Raw genomic sequence first — 24,699 nt, forward strand, 5'->3', positions numbered from 1 at the left:
ACCTTTGCTCATACTAACTGCCTTTCTTGAAATGTATCCAACCTCTCCGTTACAACTGCTACTTAACTAACCTTCAAGTTCCCGCTCAAACCCCATTTCCACCACAAAGTTTTCCATGGTTATTAAAGACAGGTGTGATCTTGTCTTTCTTCAAACTACTAAGGTATTTTCTGTCTGTACCACTCACCTTAACAAGGCTTAGTTTTCCTTTTATGTGTCTGTCTTATCTCCCTCAAAATTCCAGGCTTCTTAAGAAGGGCTCTCCTCCTGGCCTAGTAGTTCAGTTGGTTAGTTCATGTTGTCCCAACATGCTGAGGTTGCAGGTTCGATCCCCAATCAGGGCACATAAGAATCAATCAATGATGGCAGGAATTGGTGGAACAATAAACTGATGTTTCTCTCTTTCTCCTCCCCCCTTAAAAAAAATCAGTAAATAAAAAAAATTTTTTAATAATTTTTTGAGGGTTCTCTGCTTGAGCAGGAAAAAGAAAAAAAAAGAGGCCTTGTCTAAAAACTTTTTCTATCATCCACTATGTCTACAGCAGGGCTTAGCATACAGAAAATGCTCAATGCCAGCCCTGGATGACACTGAGGTAGCTGAAAGGACAGAACATTTTCCCAGGTGCATTGAGGTCACGGGTTCAATCCCCAGTCAGGACACATAGGAGAAGCAACCAATGAGTACACAACTAAATGGAACTAAGTAAAACAATGAATTGATGCTTCTGTCTTTCTCTTTCCCTCCCTCCCCCCACCTTTTTCTCAAATCAATGTAAAACTAAAAAAAAAGAAAAAGAAAATGCTCAATGTTGATTAAAACTCTTGACAAATTAAATTCAGTCTATGAGCTGTTGCCATTGTAAGGTCGGTGGATAATGGAGAAAGGTCAGACCCACAAACCTTGGCTAGGACCGCCCACAACTAAGCACGCCAAAAGAAACTTCCCAGGAGCCCTTTGGAAAAAAGCGACCGTCTGCCAGCCAGTGAGATTTCACCATGTCATACTAGCTCGACCACCCTAGGGACCCTTTAAATATTCCCCACGCAGGTCACCACTTGCGACTTCCCAGGCCTCCATCTTTCCTCCCTGGCCTCCATCTTTCCTCGGGGCCAGGGAACCTCCTTGGTGGGATGTGCTGTACTAAATAAAGCCTTTTGTTATTCCACACTTCATGGTCCCAGCCCCCTTCCTTCCTTCTCCTGGGGAAAAATACCTTACAGCCATCAAAAACTACAACATTCTTCATTAGTAAAATTCAAGGGTGGCCTAACCTAAAGTCCAGTTTGTGATAAAATCTGTTGGCTAGATACCGTATTTCCCCATGTACTCTTATATAAGTGCTTCCATGTATAAGGTGCACCTTAATTTCGAGGCCCGAAATTAAAAAAAAAACAACAAAAAAAACAATGTGTTATATAAAGTTATTGAACTCAAGTTTTATTCATCATAAAATTCATACAATTCCTCATCACTGTCAAACTCCCATCCATTAGCTTGTCCTCATCTGTGTCTGATGACAAATCACTGTCTTCATATATTGCCTCATCCTCAGATCCATCTATGGAAATGCAAACAAACAAAAAACCTACAACCACTGAATAAGAGATGCACCCAGTTTTTAGACCTCAAACTTTTTCAAAAAAAAGGTGAATATTATACATAGGGAAATATGGTAAAAAACAATGTTTTCCCTTGTATATATATTCAGTAGTGGGATTTCATATGGATCTTAACAGTTCTAGTTTCTATTTTAAGGAATCTACACACTATTTTCCGTAATGGCTGTATACCAATTTACATTCCACAAGGGGCTCCCTTTTCTCTACACCTTCATCAACACTTATGTAAGGCCAGTAGTCACAGCCACCATCACAGCCACCTAGCCCATCCAGGTTCGTATTAGATGCAGAGAGACAGTAATGAAACAACGGAGCCAAGAACTGGTGGGCCATCACTTTTAATCCTAGCTTGCACCTGGCGGGCAAGTAAAAACACACACTGGGCTCTAAAACCCACTCATTCAGTGCTCACAAAGCTACTGACTTATCTGAGTTTTCTCAGGATCAAAAGTTTCTAGCTCACCAGCCTTATTCACCTCTGTTCCCTATCTCCTTCTCTCTGCACAAACTGGCTTCTCCTTCAGCACTCCACCATCTTGGCTGCCTCTCCTAGCCTCTTCCACGTGGCCTTTCTCTGCTCTCCTCTCTAATACTAATCTCAGGAACCACTGAGAGAGCAAGTTCCCGGTCTGCCCCACTTTATAGTGCAGAAATCAAAACCTTTAATCCAATATACAAAACAGAGAAGTCTCTAATACAGGGGTCCCCAAACTTTTTACACAGGGAGCCAGTTCACTGTCCCTCAGACCGTTGGAGGGCTGGACTATAAAAAAAACTATGGACAAATCCCTAAGCACACTGCACCTATCTTATTTTAAAGTAAAAAAACAAAACGGGAACAAATACAATATTTAAAATAAAGAACAAGTAAATTTAAATCAACAAACTGACCAGTATTTCCATGGGAACTAGGCTCCTCTTACTGACCACCAATGAAAGAGGTGCCCCTTCCGGAAGTGCAGCGGGGGCCGGATAAATGGCCTCAGGGGGCCGCACGTGGCCCGCAGGCCGTAGTTTGGGGACCCCTGCTCTAATACAAAGTCACTTATCTGAGGCATGATGGGATTGCACCACCCCACATCAAAAAGGGTGGGAAAGGCTTAGTCCTAACCAAGCCCCAGGCTACAAGGATCTTGCCTGCCCACAGCCCGCCCCCAACACACGTTAATATCACCTGGGTGACAGGCTTCCATGTGGGCAGCGCTATCTTTAATAAAGTGAAGCATAATATATTTTATCTTTGCCCAACAATTTACCTCTTGTCTTTTCGATAAGAGTAGAGCTTAAATGTCCTCACCACACCAAAAAAAAGGGGGGACAACTATAGAAGGTGATGGATGTGTTAATTAGTTTGATTAAGGTGACCATTTCATAATGTATATGTACAATATATATCAAACCATCATATTGGACATACTAAACATATACAATTTTTATTTGTCAATTATACCTCAATAAAGAGAGGAAGAAAATAGTTTATACTAAAGATAATAATTCATAACTTACCAGAGGAACAAAATGGGGCTAAAAGGGGCTACCAAATGAGAGAGGAAATATAGTTCCCTTATGTTTAAGAATACTTATAATGTGATAAGGTGCCAAAGAACTAAAACTTGGTATCAGCAACGCCATTTTAAAGAGGAAATGTCAGGCTTCTTGTCCCCTCCTTTCTATGGAGAATGAGGGAGAATGCAGGAGCTTCCTGGCTTGCAAGGACAACTGAGTCAGATAAGTCATAATTTAACTACAGAGCAAGGAAGACAGAATTTATCTAAGAATCCCGACACTTCTCTTTTCTTAAAAGCCTTTAGAAAAGAGTGTTTATGTACCTTAATTAAGAATTCCTACACTCTGACTCCCCCTCCCCTCCTGGAGTCCTGAGAGTGAGGCACACCTCTAGACAAAGGGATCTCCAGACCACTCCCCTTGCTTGAAAAACCTGCATTCTGTAACATTTTATTTTTTTATTGATTTTAATTTATTGGGTTTACATAGATTCTAGTGTTGCCCCAAATGCATCCCCCTCCCTGTAACATTTTATATGCTTTCTAATAATCATCCCTCTTGAAATCCTTTATATGTATAAAAATTTGTAAACTAAACAAGCGGGGTTTAGGTTCCCTAATAAGTTAGCCCCAACACTTTTAGCAAAGGTATTTTCATTTGGTCTCTCTCCTTATCCTAAGCTAACCATTTCGTTGTGGCAACAGGGATGGGGGGCAGACCTAAGAAGATTTGAGAATGTCTTTGCCGGGTATGTAAAACAATTATCGCTACTGTGTTATCTCGTGGTGTAGGAATGCTTTTTCCTTTTAATATGATAGACCCTATAGATAAATGTTGTAAGCTTCTTAGTAATTGACTATTGTACCATGCTCCCTCCTTACCCACCCCAACCAGTACTTAATTTTATATAATAGAAGATCTAGAACGGTAAGAGGGCCTACATGATTTGGGACCATGTCCCATGTAGCTAGCTGGCTAATTAATAAACTCCTTGAATTCCTTCTGTAACCTGCCTGGTGTCTCTATGTAACCCACGGATTGCAGTACTTGACAACAATAAAATGCCAGAAGTACACAAAGCACAGTACAGAATACAGTAAACTGGAAACCTTCCCATCAGCTTAAACATGAAACACAAAGAACCAGAGACAAAACTGAACAAATGTAGGTAAATAAGCTTAAGAGTTATAAAATTTCTTAGCTTTGTTTTGCTACCATTGCAATTGTTCCCCAAAATCAAACAGCATTTCTTCTTGGTAATCCTAAAAACACACCTCATTTCTAATTTATTCCTAAGAAACACATTGAATTTAATGCAGTAAGAAAGGAGGAATTTGAAGGACATGCAATTTTTATAGTGTATAAGGACTGGAAAACTTTCATTTTTGAATGTAAATCTGTCTTAAAGGAAATCAATATAAGACCAAAACAGGTCATCAACAAAATGCTGACTAATAAGGTAAATCATTTTAAGTATTAACTAGATTAAGTTAAAAATGGCATTTTAAGTACCCCTTTGAACTGATTTTTCCACATTAAAGAATTAATCAGGAGTTCTTTTTCTAAAGGCTGCAAGGAAGACAAAAGGTAACCTAAGAAAACCTTGTAAAAGCAATTTTCTTTAGGTTGCTTGAACTTTATCTGTGACAAAGAAATGAAGAAGGATATGACCTGAGCCAAGACTGATGGTAAATTTAGCTACAGTATTCTATATCTATTAAACTTGAACAAAGAAGGCAGAACACAAAGCAATTGTCAGGGATCATTATACCTAATGGAAAGATTATTGAGGGTCAGGATGAATCAATTAAATACTGCTATTTTTATAACAAATGCTAAATTTGCAAGTATGTTTATTTAAAACTTGAAGTCAAGGGCAGGAAATTCTTTTCTGTAAAGGGTCAGAAGGTATTTTCGGCTTTACAAACCAAGAAGCAAGGCCAAGAATATTATGTAGACTCTTCTACAATGAGAGATAACAAATTTGCACCAATTTTTTATTGATTAATTTCAAAATATAATAAAAATTGTACGCAATTTTCTAGTGACACAGATCTACTAATAAGAATGAAACTTTTTCAGGCGAGGAATAAAATTTTACATAGTGTTCCGACTTAATGTTCTCTTATCTTAAATTAAGGAAAATGTTCATCTGTAAAACCATTCTCAGTATCTAGGGCTAGGCCTTACAAACCAGTCTGGCTGGCTATATCATGCCCTGCTCTAAGTACTAGTTACTTGAGTAACAAATTAAAACAATAATACTATAATCTTCTTAATTTCCAAGAGTCCTAAGCAACTGCAATTCATCTGAATATTAAAATCTTTAAACTTCTTAACATAAAGTGGTTAATCTTTAACAATCTAGAAAGCATAAGCTAAATATAAACAAAGAATACAAAACATAGAAGAAAAACTTAATTCCCTTAAATATCTTAGAATCTAAGAATCCAAGTTGCCCAGGAGTAAAAATATATATATATATTATATATATATATATATATAATATATATATATAATACTGCTCACAAAAATTAGGGATTTTATCGTTTCATATTCATTTTGAAATATCCCCTAATTTTTGTGAGCAGTATATATTAGCAGGGGAGGGGGGAACATCAATTCTTCATTGCAGCACCTTAGTTGTTCACTGACTGTTTCCCGTATGTGCCTTGACCAGGCGTTCCAGCTGCGCCAGTGACCCCTTGTTCAAGCCAGCAACCTTTGGGCTCAAGCCAGCAACCATGTGATCATGTCTATGACCCCACACTCAAGCCAGACACCCGGTGCCCAAGCTGGTGACCTTTGGGTTTTGAACCTGGGACCTCAGCATTCCTGGTCGACGCTCTACTATCCACTGCACCACCACCAGTCAGGAGATAATACTATATTTTTATCAAAAACAAGGTAAACAGAAAATAATTAGGATTAAATATAAAGTGAAATAAACAAGACTCGGGGTTTCTCTATCAAACATGAGGGGATGCCAATCCACTAAAATTTAATGAAAATGTATCTTGAAAACTTCTGGAAATATTAACTTGAAGTAAATGTTTAGTTTTTTAACTTACTCTGAAAATTACTCTGTATAATGTTCTCATCCAGTTATAATAATTAAACTATATAACTTCATATTGACAACTGCCTTTACAATAGATAAGAATACCTCACTATTTTTTTCAAGTTAGCTCTAGTCAAATAATTTCTCAGCCTCAATAACAAGGACCCTAGACTAGAAAAACATCACCTCTGGGGTAGAAAGATATGCCTGACTCCTACAATTGCCAAATTAGAGGCAATATTTATTCCTTGCTGCTAATAATGAATGAAAATAGTAAACCTTAGTGTTGAGTAAGATTTAAATATTTAAAATATTTTCTTATGAATGATAAATTAACAACCTTAATTTCCTAATAATTTCACTTTATTATATTATGGAAAATCTAAAAACAAACTAAACAAAATATATAAACCTAAGTGGTGGGGGGAGATATACTGCCAAATATAAGCATTAAAATTTTTAAATACGATTTTTTACACATTTGTCAGGAGGATCCAACAAGCTTTCTAAGAGTAGTAATTTTTTAGCATTTCTAGAACAAAGACCCACTTGATTTTTATACTTAAAAAATCTGGATATTTGATCTTAGCACTTTAAGCTATATTACAAAAGCACTCTGATTTGGCAAGTATCCTTTGGCCTGGTAATTTGATTAACAACACAGCAGACTTTTTTTTTCTTTTAATTGTTCCATTAATTTGAGAGAGAGGAAGGAGGAGAGGAAGGAGGAGAGGGAGAGAGGGAGAAAGAGGGAAAGGGAAAGAGAAGGATAGGGGGAGAGGGGGGGAGAGAGGGGAAGAGAAGAAGAGAGAGGGAGAGAGAGGAAAAGAGGAAGAGAGAGGGAGGGAGAGAGGCAGGGAGGGAGGGAGGGAGGGAGAAAAGGAGAGAGGGGAGCATCAACTTGTTATTTCACTTAGTTCCATTGAGTTGTACACCCACTGACCACCTCTCATACATGCCCTGACCAGGGGTGGAACCTGCAACCTCTGGCATGCCAGGTCAACACTTGATCCACTGAGCCACTGAAGCAAGGCAAAGAACATTCTTAAAATTTTTCAAAAAATGAGGAAATAAGCTAAGTAGTATGAACAACTTATAGCATGAAATTGAATGCTGGCAAGAACTTCTGGTTGCTCACTTTAAATAACCCTCAATACAGCTAGTGCTCCACTTACGACCACGATTGGTTCTGACAGACCATAACATGATTTGGTCGTAAGTTGAGTAGGCTATATGTACAGTACTGTAAAATGATGTTATAAAAATCTTTAAGTCAGATTTTATCATAATTTTCTTTCATTATTGTTATATATCATCATTTTCTTTGTTCATTTTATGCCATTTGTATCATCTCTACACCATTTTGTTTCTTATTTTTGCATTTGTCAGGTTTAAGTAAAACACTGCATTACCAGTACAACTGGTTTAATATTTGCAAAGACAACTTCCTCTTGGTAGACATCTGGGGAGGGGTTTGATGAAAAATATCCAAGGCACAAAACACAAATTGCTGTACCGAGTCTAGGATAACAGTTGAAATGGTGCACGTGGAGATGGTAGTGCTGCCGGAAGCTGGTCCGCACTGTCGTAGGCCCAGCTGGGCAGCCCTTGCACTGCCAGAGCTGCCAGACTCGGAGCAGTCGTGGCTAGCGACTGTGGTCATAAAGTTGAATGGTCGTAAGTTGCATAGGTCGTAAGTTGATCAATATTTGTATTTAAACGAAACTACAGTATTGTCTTGCAAAGGGTGGAGAGTAGGCAGAAACAAGCATGTGTGTTTTAGGAAAGTTTTTCTCAATAAACTCTAAACTCAATTCAGAACCTAGGTTTTTCTCAATAAACTCTAAACTCAATTCAGAAACAATTCTTTACGTATTTAATAGCCAAATTTTTTTTAAAAAGTGATTCTACTCACAGAACTTATGTTAGTGTTGTTTACAAAATTCCTAATCAGTCCTACTTTCATCTCCTCTAGTTCCAAAGGTGATACAATTTAGATATACAGCATTTTTTAAACAAAGATTTTATTTATTGATTTTACAGACAGGAGAGGGAGGAGGGAGTGAGAAGCATAAACTCATAGTTACTTCACTCCAGTTGTTCACTGCTTGCTTGTTGTATGTGTCCTGACTGGGCAAGCCCAGGGTCTCGAAACTGCAACCTCAGCGTTCCAGGCTGATATTCTACCTGCTGCACCACCACAGGCCAGGCTAGATATGCGACACTTTTTAAATCACATTAAAGTTGGAAGTCATACAATTTTAGTGTTAAATATTATCTTAGAGATCATCTAGTCTGAATCTTTTGGTTCTTCCAATAAAAAACTGAGACTCAGCCCTAGCCGTGTAGCTCAATCGGTTAGTATCGTCCTGACATGCTTTTTGGTTTTTGGGTTTTTTTATCTTTTTAAAAAAACAAAACAAAACACTGAGCTGTTCCTATATGTGCCCTGACCAGGAATCAAACCAGCAACCTCTAAGCTTTAGGATGATGCTCTAACCAACTGAGCTATCCAACCAGGGCAGGTTGTAGGTTTGATCAAGGTCAGGGCACATACAAGAATCAATAAGAATGAGTGAAACAACAAATTGATTTCTCTCTCTCCCCCTCTCCTTCCTTTCTCTAAAAGTCCATTTAAAAAAAAAACACCTGAGACTCACAAATATGCCTAGGATCACTAACAGGTGGAAATTCAACTCGAATGCCTTGACTTTTAACTCCAGTAACCTTTTAACCAGACAGAGCTGCAGCAGATTCGTTAGGGCACTTGAAATCAGAGGCATACATGAGAACTACATACTTAAGAAATCTGCATTTCTCCAACTACCTAGTGTGAAGGTGAAGAGCCTTATTTTATTTAAAATCCCAAAATTTTTAAAGAAAGTAAAACATTAATTTTCACAGAATAGTATAATTAACAGAAGTTGAGTTTTGATAAATACCCACCATATAAAATTGCAAATTACCACTACTTTCATCTTACAATCTGAAGAAGTTTAAGGAAGATGATCAACTTTATAATGTTAAACTATTCTCTTCTACTTAACTAGTAATACTGCAGTAAGAACCCTAATGTAGTATAAAAGCTTAAGGCTGGGAATAAAGACTATCTGGGTTTGAGATCCTGCCTCAATTTTACAATATTCTTCTAGCTTACTAGGAAATGTCAATCTCTCTGGCTCCAGTTTTCATCTCTTGATTAAGGATGATCTTATACAAACTTAATACCAAGAATCTTATCTATACTGTTTCTAATTCTCATTTTAAAAGGCATTATTTATGTATTTTACAGATAGGGAAACTTGAGGCTCAAAGAGATTGAAGTTTTCAAAGAAGCTGAGTTAGTGGCTAAGCTGGAATTTAAACCAGGTCTGCCTGACTCCAGTTCAGAGCCCACAGTCCTTGCAATAATACATCACTTTACTCATATGCCTAATCCCAGTGTAACTGGGAGAACAAGAGTACTACATTTGAAGGACTATAAGGGAGATAGGAATTATAAAACAAATAAAAATACATGCTGAAAGAAAATACTGTGACACTTTTAGCTATTAAACTGAAAATGAATTTTTTATAAAAGATTTAAAAACTATGCTATGGATACTATTCTTAACATAGTATTGAACACTGTACAATTAAAAATATATTAATTTTTGCAGTGGGCCTGTGGTGGCGCAGTGGATAAAGTGTTGACCTGGAATGCTGAGGTCGCCAGTTCGAAACACTGGGCTTGCCTGGTCAAGGCACATATGGGAGTTGATGCATCCTGCTCCTCCTACCTCCCCTTTCTCTTCCCCCTCTCTAAAATGAATAAATAATTTTTTTAAATGTTTAAAAAAATATTAACTTTTGCCCTGTTCGGGTAGCTCAATTGGTTAGAGCATTGGTCCGAAGTACGTAAGTTGCGCAGGTTCGATTCCAGGTCAGGGTACATACAAGAACAGATCGATATTCCTGTCTCTGTCTGTCTGTCTCTCTCCCCCACCCCCTCCTTCCTCTCTGGCTAAAATCAATACACATATGTATTAATTTTGCTTTTAGAGGTAACATAAATTAAACTGAAAAACAAGTATCTTTATACTTATTCCTGTAGTGAAAATAATATTACTCTGAAAGCCCCATCAAATCACATGCATAAAATTAAAGGAAAATGATATAACCTGATAGAACAGAAGAAATCAAAGAAATCTGCCCTTTCAAACAGATAAAAATACCCTCAGATACTCAAGGAAAGAGATTAGCAGGTGTTTAATATTGGCCATAATATAAAGTATTTACATTTTAGTATCAACCTATCTTCATAGCCTATGATTGCTTCTTTGACAATTCAAGATACTTCCCCAAGTTTCTCTACCATGTCTTATATTAGTAAAACGTTCAGCAAACAGTGTACAACTTATTGTGATCATTGACTCTTTTATTAAAGTTTAGAATTGGGGGGGGGGTGAACGAGGGCGAATGTAGGACATGGTTATTAATAAACATAGCCTAAAAGAAAAACCGGAATTGAAGTTTCAGGTTACTATTTACCTATATCATGCCCTATAACTAAAAGCAGCAATTAGCTCAAAATAAAAGGTACCGTGCACACTTAGCTCATTTGTCCTAATACGTAACCTGGTAATGACAACTTCTTTAGATAAACATCGCCAATACCTCCACGACTCTGAGTCCTGTGCCCAACGATGACCAAGGTGTTGTTCTGGGTCTTAGGATAATCCCCCCTCACACAGGTAATGACACTCTGACCACATCAATTCTTCCACAATAACATATAGATATAACTCCCCCACACACACACACATACACACTTCTTTTTCTCTATCCCTTTCTCTCTTTCTTAACTTCTGCTGGAGGTAAATAAACCCCACGGAGTCACAAAAACCGCTCCTGAAGGGGGCGTTCTTCTTCTGCCCCACCCTCTATTCAACACTCATTTCACCTCTAATAGTGTAAATCGCGAGAGGAAGCCGGAACCAAACTGCAAATTAAGAAAACCCGCAGAAAGAAAGAAGAAAGCGAGGAGAGAGGGAAGGTGTGGGGGAGGCGAGGGCCGTGGGTCAGCCTCCCGGGAGCTGAGGAAAGAGCGGGGCAGCCGGAAGAGCCGGCTCCCCGAGCAGCGCCGACTCCCGCCGCCACCCGCTGCCCTCACCTCGACCTCGCGGATGTTGTTGGAGGTGACGAAGATGCCGATGCCGATGGGGATGAATATGAGGCCGATGACGAAGAAGGTAGGCAGCACCGTGCCGGCCGTGAGTATGGGCTGCCAAGCCGGCAGCCGTTGCTGTTTAAAGGCCGTGTTGTCGGGTCTCCGGCTCTTCGCGGTACCCCCAGGAGCACACGGGGGCCCATCGTCCACTTCATCCTTCGCGTTATAGTTCATCGCCATGGACCCTCCGAGCGCTGCGCCGCCACTCGCAGGTGGACCGTCCTGGGAACCCGCCCGCTGACCCTGCCCGTAGGTGCGCAGGCGCCGCTGCCGCCGCGACCTCCAATGTAAAAGCGAAAGAGGCGGGACTCCCTTCTGCAGACAGCCTCCAGCCGACTGAGGGACGAGGGGAGGGGGAAGAGGAGGAGGGTAGAAGGGGAAGGGAAAGGGCGGGCACACGGTACTCATCGGCCCTGTGACGACAAAGTGCGGGCCTCGGCCCCTTGAAGCTGGAAGCTGCGAGAGCGCGTGCGCAGGCCTGGTGGGCGGAGCGGGGCGGGGCGGCGCCCGTGCGTGGGCCCTGGTCTTCACTCCACGGGCTTAACGCTCAGTTCGCAGCCGCCTACCTGCGGCTCTCACTGTCTTGGCGACGGGCGTTCTAGGATGTTCTGGGCTTTCTAGACGGTTCGCTGGTCTGAGCCCGCCCGGCCTGGACCACCCTCCGCATCCCTGGAGCTGCTGACAAACCGGTCTTTCTAGTGGCCTCGGCGCGGGACAGGTTTTTGTTTATTCTGAAGCCCTCTCTGGAGAGAATCGGAGCTTTTGAGAGACCACGGGATTGGAGTATTTGCTTGGGTTGTAAAACCGCGAATTTCGCTCATTGAAACAAATCTCCATAGTGCAAATACAAACTTTAAGTGACATGTGTGATGGGTGACACCTTTGTCCTAAAATCAGGAATAAATGATGTGACTGGGTTAACCGTCTTATTTTGCCCTCTACTTAAGCTATTCTCCCATGTTTTTATTCTATTAATGGTCTTCTTCCTTTCTACTGTCTTTTCTGTGTCCACGTGTCTCTGCGCAGATTTAAGAAGTCTTCTGTAAGAAGATGTAGCTCTTTATTTTACAGTTGAAAAAAAAACCTCAAAAAAATTACTTCATTACTACAAAGTGAGATACTATGCAGACCCTATAAAACTACCAAGTATTCTCTGAGGTCTTGGGTTCAAAACCTTGGGCTTGCCTGGTCAAGGCACAATGGGAGTTGATCTTCTAACTTCTCCCCCCCTTTCTCTCTCTCTCTCTGTCTCTCCTTTCTCTTTCTCTCTCTTTCTAAAAATGAATAAATAAAATCTAAAAAACAATTATTTTTAAAAAAACTACCAAGTACTTATTTATGGATAGAAATATCCATTGTATATAAAGTAACTAAATCTTTATTACTACGGAGGTAATATAAGTATAAAGCCCAATTAAAAAGTAAATAGTGGTAGACCCTGACCGGTTGGCTCAGTGGTAGAGCGTCAGCCTGGCGTGCGGAAGTCCCGGGTTCGATTCCTGGCCAGGGCCCGGGTGCTGAGGATGGCTCCATGGCCTCTGCCTCGGGCGCATGTGGGAGTCTGTCTGACTGCCTTCCCGGTTCAGAAAAATACAAAAAAAAAAAAAAAAAAAAAAAAAAGTAAATAGTGGTAACCTCCCTCGACCGGATGGAGGATATTTTTTCTCTACTTCTATGTTCTTATTCTGTATTTTCCAAAATTTCTGCAATAAGCATATGTTTGTAAACTTTTTAAAATTATATACAATCCACATTATATTGGCATCTTTGAAATCCAGAGAGTAGGTCACATCTGAAAACAAATATCCAGACTCTATTTTCTTTAAGGCTTTGTCTGCAGCCATACCTTTTGGAAGATAATTCAAGAAAAGGGAAATGAAAAGAGTGCTTGGGACTCATAATTTACAATTAAATGTATTTCCAAAATGACTACAAGCCTCAAGATGTGAGCCAATCTAATATTTTATCTGGAAGATAACTAACTTGCTTGTTTTGCTTTTATATAACATCCATTATTTCTTAAATTCTTAGCGCTGGTAACATTGGTAGATCTATACATTTTGTTTTGATCTATGTAAGCCTTACTTTCAACCTCAGGCTCAAATGGAAAATACTCATCCATCACAGTTAATGCAGAAGGCATAGGCTCATTTTATTTTGCTAAATTCTGTTGGTTAATAAAAACGTACATAACAGTATTGGACATAGGGCAAGTATTTTCCTCCCTATTTCTGCCTATATCATCACACCCACTAAGTGTGATAGTTACTTATGTGATTTGCTATTTCAGCATTATCTGTAAATATGATCAATATTTTGTCCTCAGTTTTTTGCTATAGTGATCTGAATGATCATGAGGTTTTTATCTGTTTCCCTTTTCTTTAGTTTTGTTTATTCACAGGAAAGATTAATTCCTTGTCTTTTTTTCTTGCTAGAAATTCCATTTTGACTAAAATAGACTTTTCAAACTGAAAGCTTTCTTAGATTCTTGTCTAAAACTTACATTTCAGGTGAGGACCAAATGGATGATATGACTTCAAGATCTCGTGATGACATCCTTCCAGAACCGTTTCTATACTCTGCTATCACAACATGCTGTTTTCCCCAGCTAACATTTTTTTTACCTCTCCATTTGCTCAAGAAAGTCAGAATTTAATTGGTCATACTTTGTAGTTGTTGAAAAACTACTTACTAGGTAGTTTTTTTTCATTTATCTGATGAAGTAGGAATATTTTTCAATGTTCGGCATTTCTGGGGCAACAAAAGAGTGTGTACTTGTTCTCACAATGGATTACTAATATATGCAGTTTTTAAACTGTGTTTGCTAGGAGTGCTTGTATGTGTGTTGATGACACATTTAGATAACATATTGTTTAAATGATTGTTCATTTGCTGATTCCTGGTTTTAAAAAAAGTATGTGGCTAAACGACATTGATTAATGCTGACTACCAGGTCAATATAGAAAGTGTGCAGTGAATACTTGAGCCCAAATATGAAAAGAAATTCAAAATAATCAAGCAGACACAAACCCAGTGATCTGAAAAGGTGTATATAAATAGCTTTTGGAGAAGTTTTATAATAAATTTTATTTTTAAATTAAATTGCTGTGTTCAAAACACTGAATTGGGTAACCAGATACATTGGAGAAAAACACTTTGACTACTGAGTTACATAAGGAATTAAGAAGAGGAAACTAAAACCGGTCTTTTACTATTTTGCCAAAATGCCACGCAGATTTGCTTATTAGACTCCTTTGAGTGTTTGGTGCTGCTTCAGTTCTCTAGCTTCTATCCACATTTAAATCATTTTATTCACATGTTTAGCTTAAAAAATGTTTAAGAAAGTTAAAGAGAGCCGAGAGATGTACTATAGTTTTTACCAGTATGAATTTCAGAAAAAATTCGTAGGGACTGGAAATAGTTTGAATTTTTTTTTCATTCCTATTTAACTAAATTTATTTTTAATTGAGAAGATTTTTAGGAAAAGAGTGATGTAGAATTTGCATAATAAATTTAATTTCTTGTATTTACTGCATCAGAGCTTAATTCAAATTGATTTTGAAAAATTACTTCCTTTAAAGTTGACCTTTTCCTGATTTTTATGTAGTATATTTATTAAATTTTTTCAGTTAGACATTAAAGAAAATCCTTTTGTTTTGACCCTGAGGGATTGATTAGCCTGAAGTCATTGGTGTTATAATGAAAGGTTTTGCAAGTTTCTGAGTTACCACAGTCAGCAATCAGAAATACAAGTCAAACCAGATATTTAAATGGTTAGTCTCACTAGAGGAAAGAGCAATGCCACCAGAATTCCTTAGCAGACAGCCTAAGAACTTTGTTTTGAGAAGGAAATAACATTTCTCATAATTCCACACTCTTTAAATGAAAGAATATAATTCTAATAAGACCTCAGACTTTATGACTTCTTTGTAGTACATCCCATGGTATATATTTCTCCAATAGATGCCATCAATTATAAATAAGGCCTTCCCTTCAAATAATAATTTTTCCATCTCTTGGTTGACTGACATCTATTACAAGTACAGTATAGTAGTGTAGTTATTTTTAAAAGGAGAGGAACAGAGGAGGTAAGATACTTTCCTTACTCCATGAGAATCAAGAGATATAAGAAAGTAGATCTTTAAAAAAATGTTATTTTTTTATAAATCATACACTTGGACTATTTTTAGATGTAGTTTTAACTTACCTTTTTCTGTTATTCCAAGTGTTAAATGATTGGAAGTCCATGGGAAGTACATTTATTTCATCATTTGTTTTTTGAAACACTTGGGTTTCAAACCCTGTGAAATTACTCATGTGATTATTTAATGCAATTCTAACATATTTTAAAGGATAACTCCAAAGTGGGCTTAAATGTGCCCTGTTTTAGTAGATCAGTTGGTTGGAGCATTATCTGGATGCACCAAGGTTGTGGGTTTGATCCCTGGTTGGGACACAAACAAGAATCTACCAGAGAATGCATAAATAAGTAGAACATCAGGTTGATGTTTCTTTTTCTCTCTTTCATCCCCTCTCTCTCTCTCTCTCTCTCTAAAATAATTTTAAAAAAATTAATGGGCTTAATTGTGCAAGTCTACTTTTACTGAGCTTGAGAAGTAAAACACTTTTTTTAGTCAATGGAAATAAATATCAATGACAAACACCAAGACCTTATAGGACTTCCTTCTGATCAGCACACCATGAGGGACAAGGTAGGGATTCAATAAACTAACCCACAATGTCATTTTTATTGTCACTGAATCTTCTGGGAAGAGTAATCTGTACTGACTGTCTGCGGTTGTTATAACCAGTCTCTGAGCAATCCACTGCTCTCCCACTTTAGACCCCACATCTACTGAAACTGCCTTGCTAGTTAGTTCCTACTCACCTTTCAAGATTCAGGTGAGCCTGACCAGGTGGTGGCGCAGTGGATAGAGCGTCGGACTGGGATGCGGAAGGACCCAGGTTCGAGACCCCGAGGTCACCAGCTTGAGCGTGGGCTCATCTGGCTTGAGCAAAGAGCTCATCAGCTTGGACCCAAGGTCCCTGGCTCCAGCAGGGGTTTACTCGGTCAGCTGAAGGCCCGCGGTCAAGGCACATGTGAAAAAGCAATCAATGAACAACTAAGAAGTCTCAATGCACAACGAGAAACTGATGATTGATGCTTCTCATCTCTCTCCGTTCCTGTCTGTCTGTCTGTCTGTCCCTGTCTATCTCTGCCTCTGTTAAAAAAAAAAAAAAAGATTCAGGTGAGTAGCCAATTTGAGGAATATTTCTTTGTTCCCTCAGACTGAGCTAAGAACTGCTCTCTGAGCTCAAGGCAGCTTACACATACCTCTATCTTTGCCCTTATCATAGTACTGAAAAACCTATCTACTAGATACAGTTTCTCAAGATCAGAGACTGTTTCTATTGTTTTCTATATTCCAACACCTGGCGAAGGACCTAGGACATAAAAGGTATTTAGTAAATCTTGTTGAACTAATTTGACCTACTCAATGAACTCACATTTTACTGGAAGAAACAACTTGCCAACAATAAGTTGAAATGTAGTGAGGTAAGTGCTGTATAAGATGTGTGCACAAGGGATTATGGGAGGTTTGAGCAGGTGCCACACCTTCTTTATGATGTCAAAATTAAAATATGGAAGTGTGTCTTAAGGTCTCAATGATTTTATATTTATTCACCCAGGAAAGAATAGGATCAAAAATGGTCATAAAAAAAGTCGAGCCTTAAACTACCTTTATTAATGATTTGCAAAACTGTATACTCTTAACTTATCATATTTTTTTTTCTCAAGCAAGATCTTAGCAGTTGCCCTGGATACATAGGTCTCAGATACACACCACTTTTGAGAGATAGATATTCAGTTTGATAGCTTATATAGTCCGTTTTTTCTACCGCCTATGTGCACTAATTCTCCATGTGGGAACCTGGACTCTGTGAATTGAAAATGACTAAACACACTTTTCTTGTTAAGATGGCATAGACTCTCTGGTGGTCTGAAAAAGGCTCTGTTTTTGCAGAGAGTGTATCTTCTCTTAGAATCAGTGATTTTTTTTTTTTCTAGAGAGACAGGAAGGGAGAGAGAAAGGGGGAGGAAAGATGAGAAGCATCAACTTGTAATTGCTTCACTTTGGTTGTTTGTTTATTGATTGCTTCTCATATGTGTCTTGATGGGGGGGGAGCTCCAGATGAGCTAGTGACCCCTTCCTCAGCCTGCAACCCTGTGCTCAAACCAGCAACCTTAGGATCACATCAGTGATCTCACACTCAAGCCAGCCACCCCACACTCAAGCCAACAAACCCACGCTCTAGCCAGAGACCTTGGGGCTTTGAACTGTGGACTTCAGCATCTGAAGTCGATGCTCTATCCACTATGCCACCACCGATCAGGTTAGAATCAGTGATTATTGAGAGTCTTTTCTTGTTTAATCCAGATAGCCTGTATCTGAAACCTTCAGTGGGTACAGAGGTTTCTGCAAGGGAAGAATAAGTAGCCAGAACAATTTGTAGTGAAGATCTGGTACAAAATACCCTGACCAAAGTACTATTTCTGAAGGAGCAGTCCTTGGGGTTAGGAGTCAATAATTAGGCGCCTACAAAACACCCTGCCATTTTCACTAAACATATATATGCCTTGTTCTCAAAGAGGAGAAAGAAATGTGCAATGGGAGCCAGAAAGACCAGAAATGTGACTAAGGTCATGGGAAAGGTCTGTGAAGATTGGGGGAAAGGAGATAGAATAGCTGGAAGAAGAGTAGAAAAGGGCCCCTCTCTAGAAGGAATTATATTGCCTTTTACAAGCACTTATCCAGTACCTTGTATTCACTATGAGGACTATGCAAGACTTGCATTTGAGAAGCTTACATTCAAACTTGGGAGATACCTTTGTACACCACAGCAAGTCAATATACAGCAGAATGGGGTAAAGATACTCCTGAAAAGAAATAGAAAAAGATTTTCTCATTAAAGGTGCTTATCTCTGAAAGAAATTCCGGGAAAATGCCAGGGGAAACTAAAGGAGGACTGATTATCTTCTTTTAAAAGAAAGATCTGTGAACTAGAGGGAATGAGGTTCCAACCATTATCTGTGGAACCACACGGTCACTGAAGGTGGCCCTGTTGGAGGGAGACCTCATTGTCTTCCATCTTTCATAGGTTCTTTAGAATCTGTTAAATACAAATTTCAAAAGTAGATTTTAATGTAAAAAAAAAAGTATTTTGCATTGCTGCCTATTGCCAGCAAGCATGGGGCCTCCGTAAGTTACTGCAATCTCCCACCCAAGGGAAAAGTCTGTCCCTCCTTAAAGGTGAGTTTAGCCCAGGGCTCAAGGAGAACAAATCCATTTGAGCAAATCTAGCGGAAAGCCTGAAACCCTATTCTTCTGGAAGTCATGAAATAAACAATAACTTTTGGCCAGTGCTTTTAAACAATGAACACAAGGGCATCATTTCTCCAAGAAGAGAGGTTGCAAAACTGCCTTGCTGGCAAGATCGCTAACATCTGCAACTTTCCTTTGGAAAGCATTGTTCTGACATCTTCTGTGCCTGCTTTTGTGATGTGTATATCTTTAAATAATAAACAAGAGAAACCCATTCCTTTGTCCCAAATGAGGCAAAAATAAGTTAGGATTGGCTATATCTATGAACCACCATTTCTGTTACCAGGCTGATAAATAGAAGAAGTCAGGGCACAACCTCACTATCACCCCATCCCACTTTGTGGACACCAATACCCGACTGCTTCGGTAGAAACTGGGCCGCGGACAGCTGGTGAAATCTCAGGGATGTCTGCTCTACTGAGTAACTTACCTTTAGAAACTGCTTATTACTTGAATATTTATTTATTGATAATACCTTTGGTGAGGACAAAGGGGTAAGGGGAAACCTTGTGCTTGGTTTCCATCTCTTGATGTCTTGCAGTTTGCATGTTATGGTGTAACTCAGAGGAAGAGCGTCTCTCACTTCAGCTGATCTGCTGTACCGCTTCTGCTTACTCACAGTGAAAAACACCATATTTTTTAAAAAAAATATGGAATGCGGAAGTGAAAACTAGTTTAAAGCAAGCAATTTTAAATAAGGTGGAATACTCATTTTCAATTATTTTAATTTTATGAATATTATGTTCCAACCCAAAAGAGAATATTGCACAATGCTTTTATATCACAATTGTTATTTTTCTCACTCTGGTGAGATTTCAATAAAATCAGGTGACTTTGGAAATAACACAGAGAATGTCTTAATTGGTTAAGTAATTTCAATAACCTGTGATTACCTGAAAGCAGGATATCACATTCATATAAAAGACAAGTACATATTCATAAACTCACTTGGCTAGTGAAAAATAAACTTCTCAGGTACATAATAAAACTTAAAGAAGAGAAAATTGAGAATGCTATGAAAACAGAATGTAACTCCAAAATTTTTCAATATATTCTTTTGCTTTTGAAAATCCATTAAACCTGCAAGGCTTCTAAGAATATCTGATCACATTATAAGCCTCTTATATTGGAGAAGATAACATCTGATATTTTTAAAACAAAATCTAGATTAAATAAACATAAATCTGCACTGTTAACAAAATCTGTGAATGGTAAGGTAAAATTAACCATACAGCATAATTCAAAACAAAATAAAACAAAACAAGAGGATAAAAACCACCAGAAAATAAATGTATTATGTTATGGCACCGAAAACGTTTATGTTCAAATGTATGAATCTATAGCATTTTCCCTATGTAACAAACACGGTTGTTATATACAGTGTGTCCGTAAAGTCATGGTGCACTTTTGACCGGTCACAGGAAAGCAACAAAAAAACGATAGAAATGTGAAATCTGCACCAAATAAAAGGAAAACCCTCCCAGTTTCTGTAGGATGATGTGGCAGCATGTGCGCACATGCAGATGATGATGTAACACCGTGTATACAGCGGAGCAGCCCACGGCCATGCCAGTCGAGATGTGGATGGTACAGAGGAAAGTTCAGTGTGTTCTGTGGCTCGCTAAATTCAAATCCATGATCAAAGTGCAAGGTGAATATCGGTGCGTTTATAACGAAGCGCCACCACATAGGAATAACATTACTCGGTGGGATAAGCAGTTGAAGGAAACTGGCAGTTTGGTGGAGAAACCCCATTCTGGTAGGCCATCAGTCAGTGATGAGTCTGTAAAGGCTATACGGGATAGCTACCTAAAGAGCCCTAAAAAATCTGTGCGTGAGCCCACATCAAACTGCACTGAATAGGTATGAAACTGGGAGAGTTTTCCTTTTATTTGGTGCAGATTTCACATTTCTAGCGTCTTTTAATGCTTTCTGTGACCGGTCAAAAGTGCACCATGACTTTATGGACACACTGTAGTTATGGAGGAAATGCTGAAAGTTTAACAAAATGAAATATTAGTTGTCACTCAGCAATATTGATTCCATGAAACTTTCCCAATTTTTATGACTTTATTACAACTATTTTAAATGTTTTTCTTCTTTGCCTTCTAATTAGTATTCTTTAGCAGAGCCATAGCACTGGAGGTCCAAGGGGATATATGCCTCAGATGCCAGTTGTGTTTTTTTTTAACTTCCGTTATGCATTTGTTGTTTTTAGAATTGTTGCTCATCAAATTCATGAACAAACCCTACCTTTGTTCTATTTTTATTTATTTCCAGGAAAATTCAACCATAAGATCAAGAGAAAAGACACAAACATATGACACTGTCTGACACATCATTTACTCTTGCTCTGCTGCTGATTTTTAAAAGCTGAAAATTATTTCAATATCATTTGTGTCTCTCTTAATGTTTAAGCTAGTTATTCCATACCATGAATTTTTTTATGGTTGTCCTAAAATGCAATTAATTATTCTCGTTTTGTTAACATTCCAGGCAACTAACATCAGGAATATTTACTCTATCCACTATTTTCAATAAACACTAATATTTTATTAAATACTTGAAAAAAAGCTGTAGAAGATACCCTCAAAAAACATTTTCAAAAAGAAAAGGGTAAAATAATAGATTAGTTTGTTGTGCCTTAAACTGAAAACACTGATTACGATTATATTTCAGAAAACATAATTATCCTATTCAAAACTGATTCTCATTCTTATTGATGACTGGAGATTTATTTATAGTAAAAGATATAGAAATTATGTGAGCCTAGGATGGTCCCAATTGCATGTGGGAGAAATTTTTTCAACTGGATGTGGATATTAGGATATGATTATTTATGATCTTGTTTGTTTATTCATAAAATAAGGATATGGCTATTTGTTGTTTTCTATTTGCTGTTAATTTTTAATATTCTATTTTATTTCAAAACAAATTTTTAAAAAATCTTAAATTAATTTTAGCCATCACTCTGCTTCCATTCGGGTTTAAACTGAGGACTTATAGCATGGGCGGAAAAAAGCTCAGCGTCCATCTAAATGACTCTGACTGGACCGTCATCCTCACTCTGCACTGCAAGTACCAAATTTCATTATAAACTCAGGAGAAATAAGGACTTCAGACTCAAAAATACATAAATTACTTGTAATATTTTAAAGTCTTATCTTGTAGCCTTTTCACAATTAGTGTAGAAAAAATCCCCACAAATTGAGAAAAAGGTATCTGCTTCAGATGATGTATCAGATATTTTTGTAATCAGAAGTATAGACATTGGCAAAAAGGGAACTTAATCGTGAGTGAAAAAAAATATATAACAGTACTAAATAAAACTCTTTCCTAACCAAAATGTTATTACAGTTCAGAAACATCTGCAGAAAACAAAGCCCATAACAACAATTTTTGAAGTCTTCACACAAACGCACTCTAGTTTTCTTAATCAGTAATCAAAAGCCCTGCAGGTTATGTGATACATACACAATCATTCAAGCTAAAACAAGCCTAGTGTAGCATCTCTTTCACTTACAAAAATCAAAACTAATTTTACATAAAATATACTTATTTAATTTATAATACCTACTGAATATGATTTGCTAATTCCACAAGGTATACCTTAAAACCTTACAAAGTTACATAGCGGAGGAAATCCAACATGAATTTTTCTGTTCCAGAGACTCAGTGTGGACTCCCCTCTGTGGGAAAATAATCCTGGGTTCCACCTGTACGCTGGAGAACTGGGCCAACAGCATTATCTGCATGGTTTGTAGTTATCCTTGTGACATCCAGAAGCATAGTTTCTTCAATCTCAAATTAGATGATAGATGATTTCTGCTTTCAGAAACTGGTGTGTCAAATTTTTATCTCTAAAGTTGTCTTTTAAAGACTTATTGAAAACATGTCCACACTAACAAGGTCTTTAAAAAAAAACTATATTAAGTGTTTCAAGTAGACTTTAGATGCACATTTTCACATAAACATAAATTCAACAGCAGCTCTGACATTAAGATCTGTGTATTGATGTGCTTTTTAATCTTTAAACAATATATTCTCCAATATGTGATTCTGAATATCTGTCCAAATCCTATCTATATATAAAAAAAGTTATGTATCCTGGGATTTTTACTACCATGTGTTTTAAAAGATGCTGATAAAATATAGGTCAGTTTTTGTTTTCATTTAGGTAGATTTTGAAAAATACCTTGATATCCTTATTGTAAATCCTATACATATAAGCAAATAATGCAAACAGAAATATAATTGAACTGTCAGTTAAAGGTGTTCCTATAATCCTTGCATGTTAAACTCATACATCTCCTTTTATTAATTTGTTCCATGTGAAAATCAACTCATTCAAGGGATTTGACACAGAACATTAGAAAGAGCAACTTTAAAAACTGGCTTTAAGTATTTACAATTAAACTTTAAATCAGAGCGCTATTGCTTAGTGTCGAATTATGATCAGAACCACAGCATTGTACAAGCAATAATTAAAGCTCTTCCTTCAGAAGCTCCTGCTTCTGTTTACCTCTTCAATTTACCCAGGAAATATATAGCGTTGTACTTTCTTTTCTTCAGAAATAAAACATTGGTAAAAGAAAATAATTAAAGGTTACTGTGTTAATGCACCAATACCTATGTTTGGAAGAACTGACAGTGTATTCTACAATTTTACAAATATATGTGCCATAGACTATAAAAAAGGAAACACTTTAGGAAAATAATCACATTACAAAGTGTAATATAAAAATAAATTACATAGCATGTGCCGTGGACCTGAAAGCTTTGCAAAAGAAGAGAAATTTCTTTTGACACAAATATTGAATTGCTTTTGCAACCTATTTTTATATGATCAGCAATGCCATTTTCAGCTTTTACAGAATATCCTCAAAAAATTTCACTAGAAGTAGAAAATTATTTTCAGTAGTGATCAGTAGCATGGAGGACCTTAGTGATGATGGAGAGCTGTAGAAATACTATCCATTCAACAGGCTTTCAGAGGAAGTACACACACCCAGTATGTGCTTGGTTTACCATTTCATCTGGAGTTCATACGTAACTGGTGAATGATGATGCTTTCTATAAAGAGAAGAAAGATATGGCATTTTCAATTAAACTGAAACTCAAGTCAGTAGTTTATGTGAGGATCAATACCACATCTATGGTCTTTTATTTCATTAAAAGTCCATAGATGTTAAACAACAAAACAAACAAAAAACAGGTACATGAGCCCAATAGCTTCTCCTGCAGTTCTTTACCACTCTTGGGTAACTTCTTTGTATCGGCATAGGTGCTTTACCTCCAAAATTCTTAAAGCCTTTTAGATACCATGTCTAATATTCTAACAATATTAGATAGATTTTATTCAAGCAAATAACTAAACACAAAGACAGTAATTACTGTATACAAGTCCTATAATGGAAAACCAGACTATTTCTTAGAAGTAATTCTCACAGCTGTATTCTCTCTGTTCTGAACAATATGCATATACATTTTTTAATGTGTATGATGTTAAGTTTTAGTAAGGGAATATTCATTATCTATTCTTAAGAAGTCAATAAACACAAATGACTCATTTTGTCTCTGTTTCTTTTTGCATAATTCTATATATGCTTTTAAATCTAAATTCATTCTTAAAAAATAAAGAAAAGATTGAGATAGCAGTTAGAACAGCACCAGTCACGTTATGTTTGTATAATATTTATATTTATTGATTGATTTTACTTTTATCTTAAACTTTACGCTTGCATTAACCTGTATCATTTTTTTTTATTCTATCATTCAAGGATTGTTTATTAAGGTCCAAGTACATACCCATCACTGTGCTAGGCATGGAACTACATTGGTGAGCAAAATGAGAAAGAGTCTTATCATTGCTGAGTTTCTACAGAGCAGAGGAAAGAAATAACTAAGCCTCAAATCCT

The 24,699-nt window shown here is 37.5% G+C and overlaps 2 protein-coding genes across 8 annotated transcripts in view; both read right to left on the reverse strand.

Annotated features, from left to right (window-relative positions):
• Window positions 1-11,784, reverse strand: part of TMEM30A (transmembrane protein 30A) — a 55,098-nt gene extending 43,314 nt beyond the window's left edge. The window contains exon 1 of the mRNA XM_066253745.1: window positions 11,340-11,784. Within this exon, the coding sequence (XP_066109842.1) occupies window positions 11,340-11,576 (237 nt within the window). The 5' untranslated portion in view covers window positions 11,577-11,784. The remainder of the gene's footprint in view (window positions 1-11,339) is intronic.
• Window positions 11,785-19,529: 7,745 nt separating this feature from the next.
• FILIP1 (filamin A interacting protein 1) overlaps window positions 19,530-24,699 on the reverse strand; it is a 242,178-nt gene continuing 237,008 nt past the window's right edge. For all 7 annotated transcript variants that reach the window (XM_066253815.1, XM_066253823.1, XM_066253842.1 and 4 more), the window contains one exon: window positions 19,530-23,854. Coding sequence is in view for 1 of the 7 variants with exons in the window: in XM_066253842.1 (XP_066109939.1) it covers window positions 23,814-23,854 (41 nt within the window). In the remaining 6 variants the exon portion in view is untranslated. The remainder of the gene's footprint in view (window positions 23,855-24,699) is intronic.

This window comes from Saccopteryx bilineata, chromosome 1 (assembly GCF_036850765.1).
Source record: "Saccopteryx bilineata isolate mSacBil1 chromosome 1, mSacBil1_pri_phased_curated, whole genome shotgun sequence".
Classification (NCBI taxonomy): domain Eukaryota; kingdom Metazoa; phylum Chordata; class Mammalia; order Chiroptera; family Emballonuridae; genus Saccopteryx; species Saccopteryx bilineata.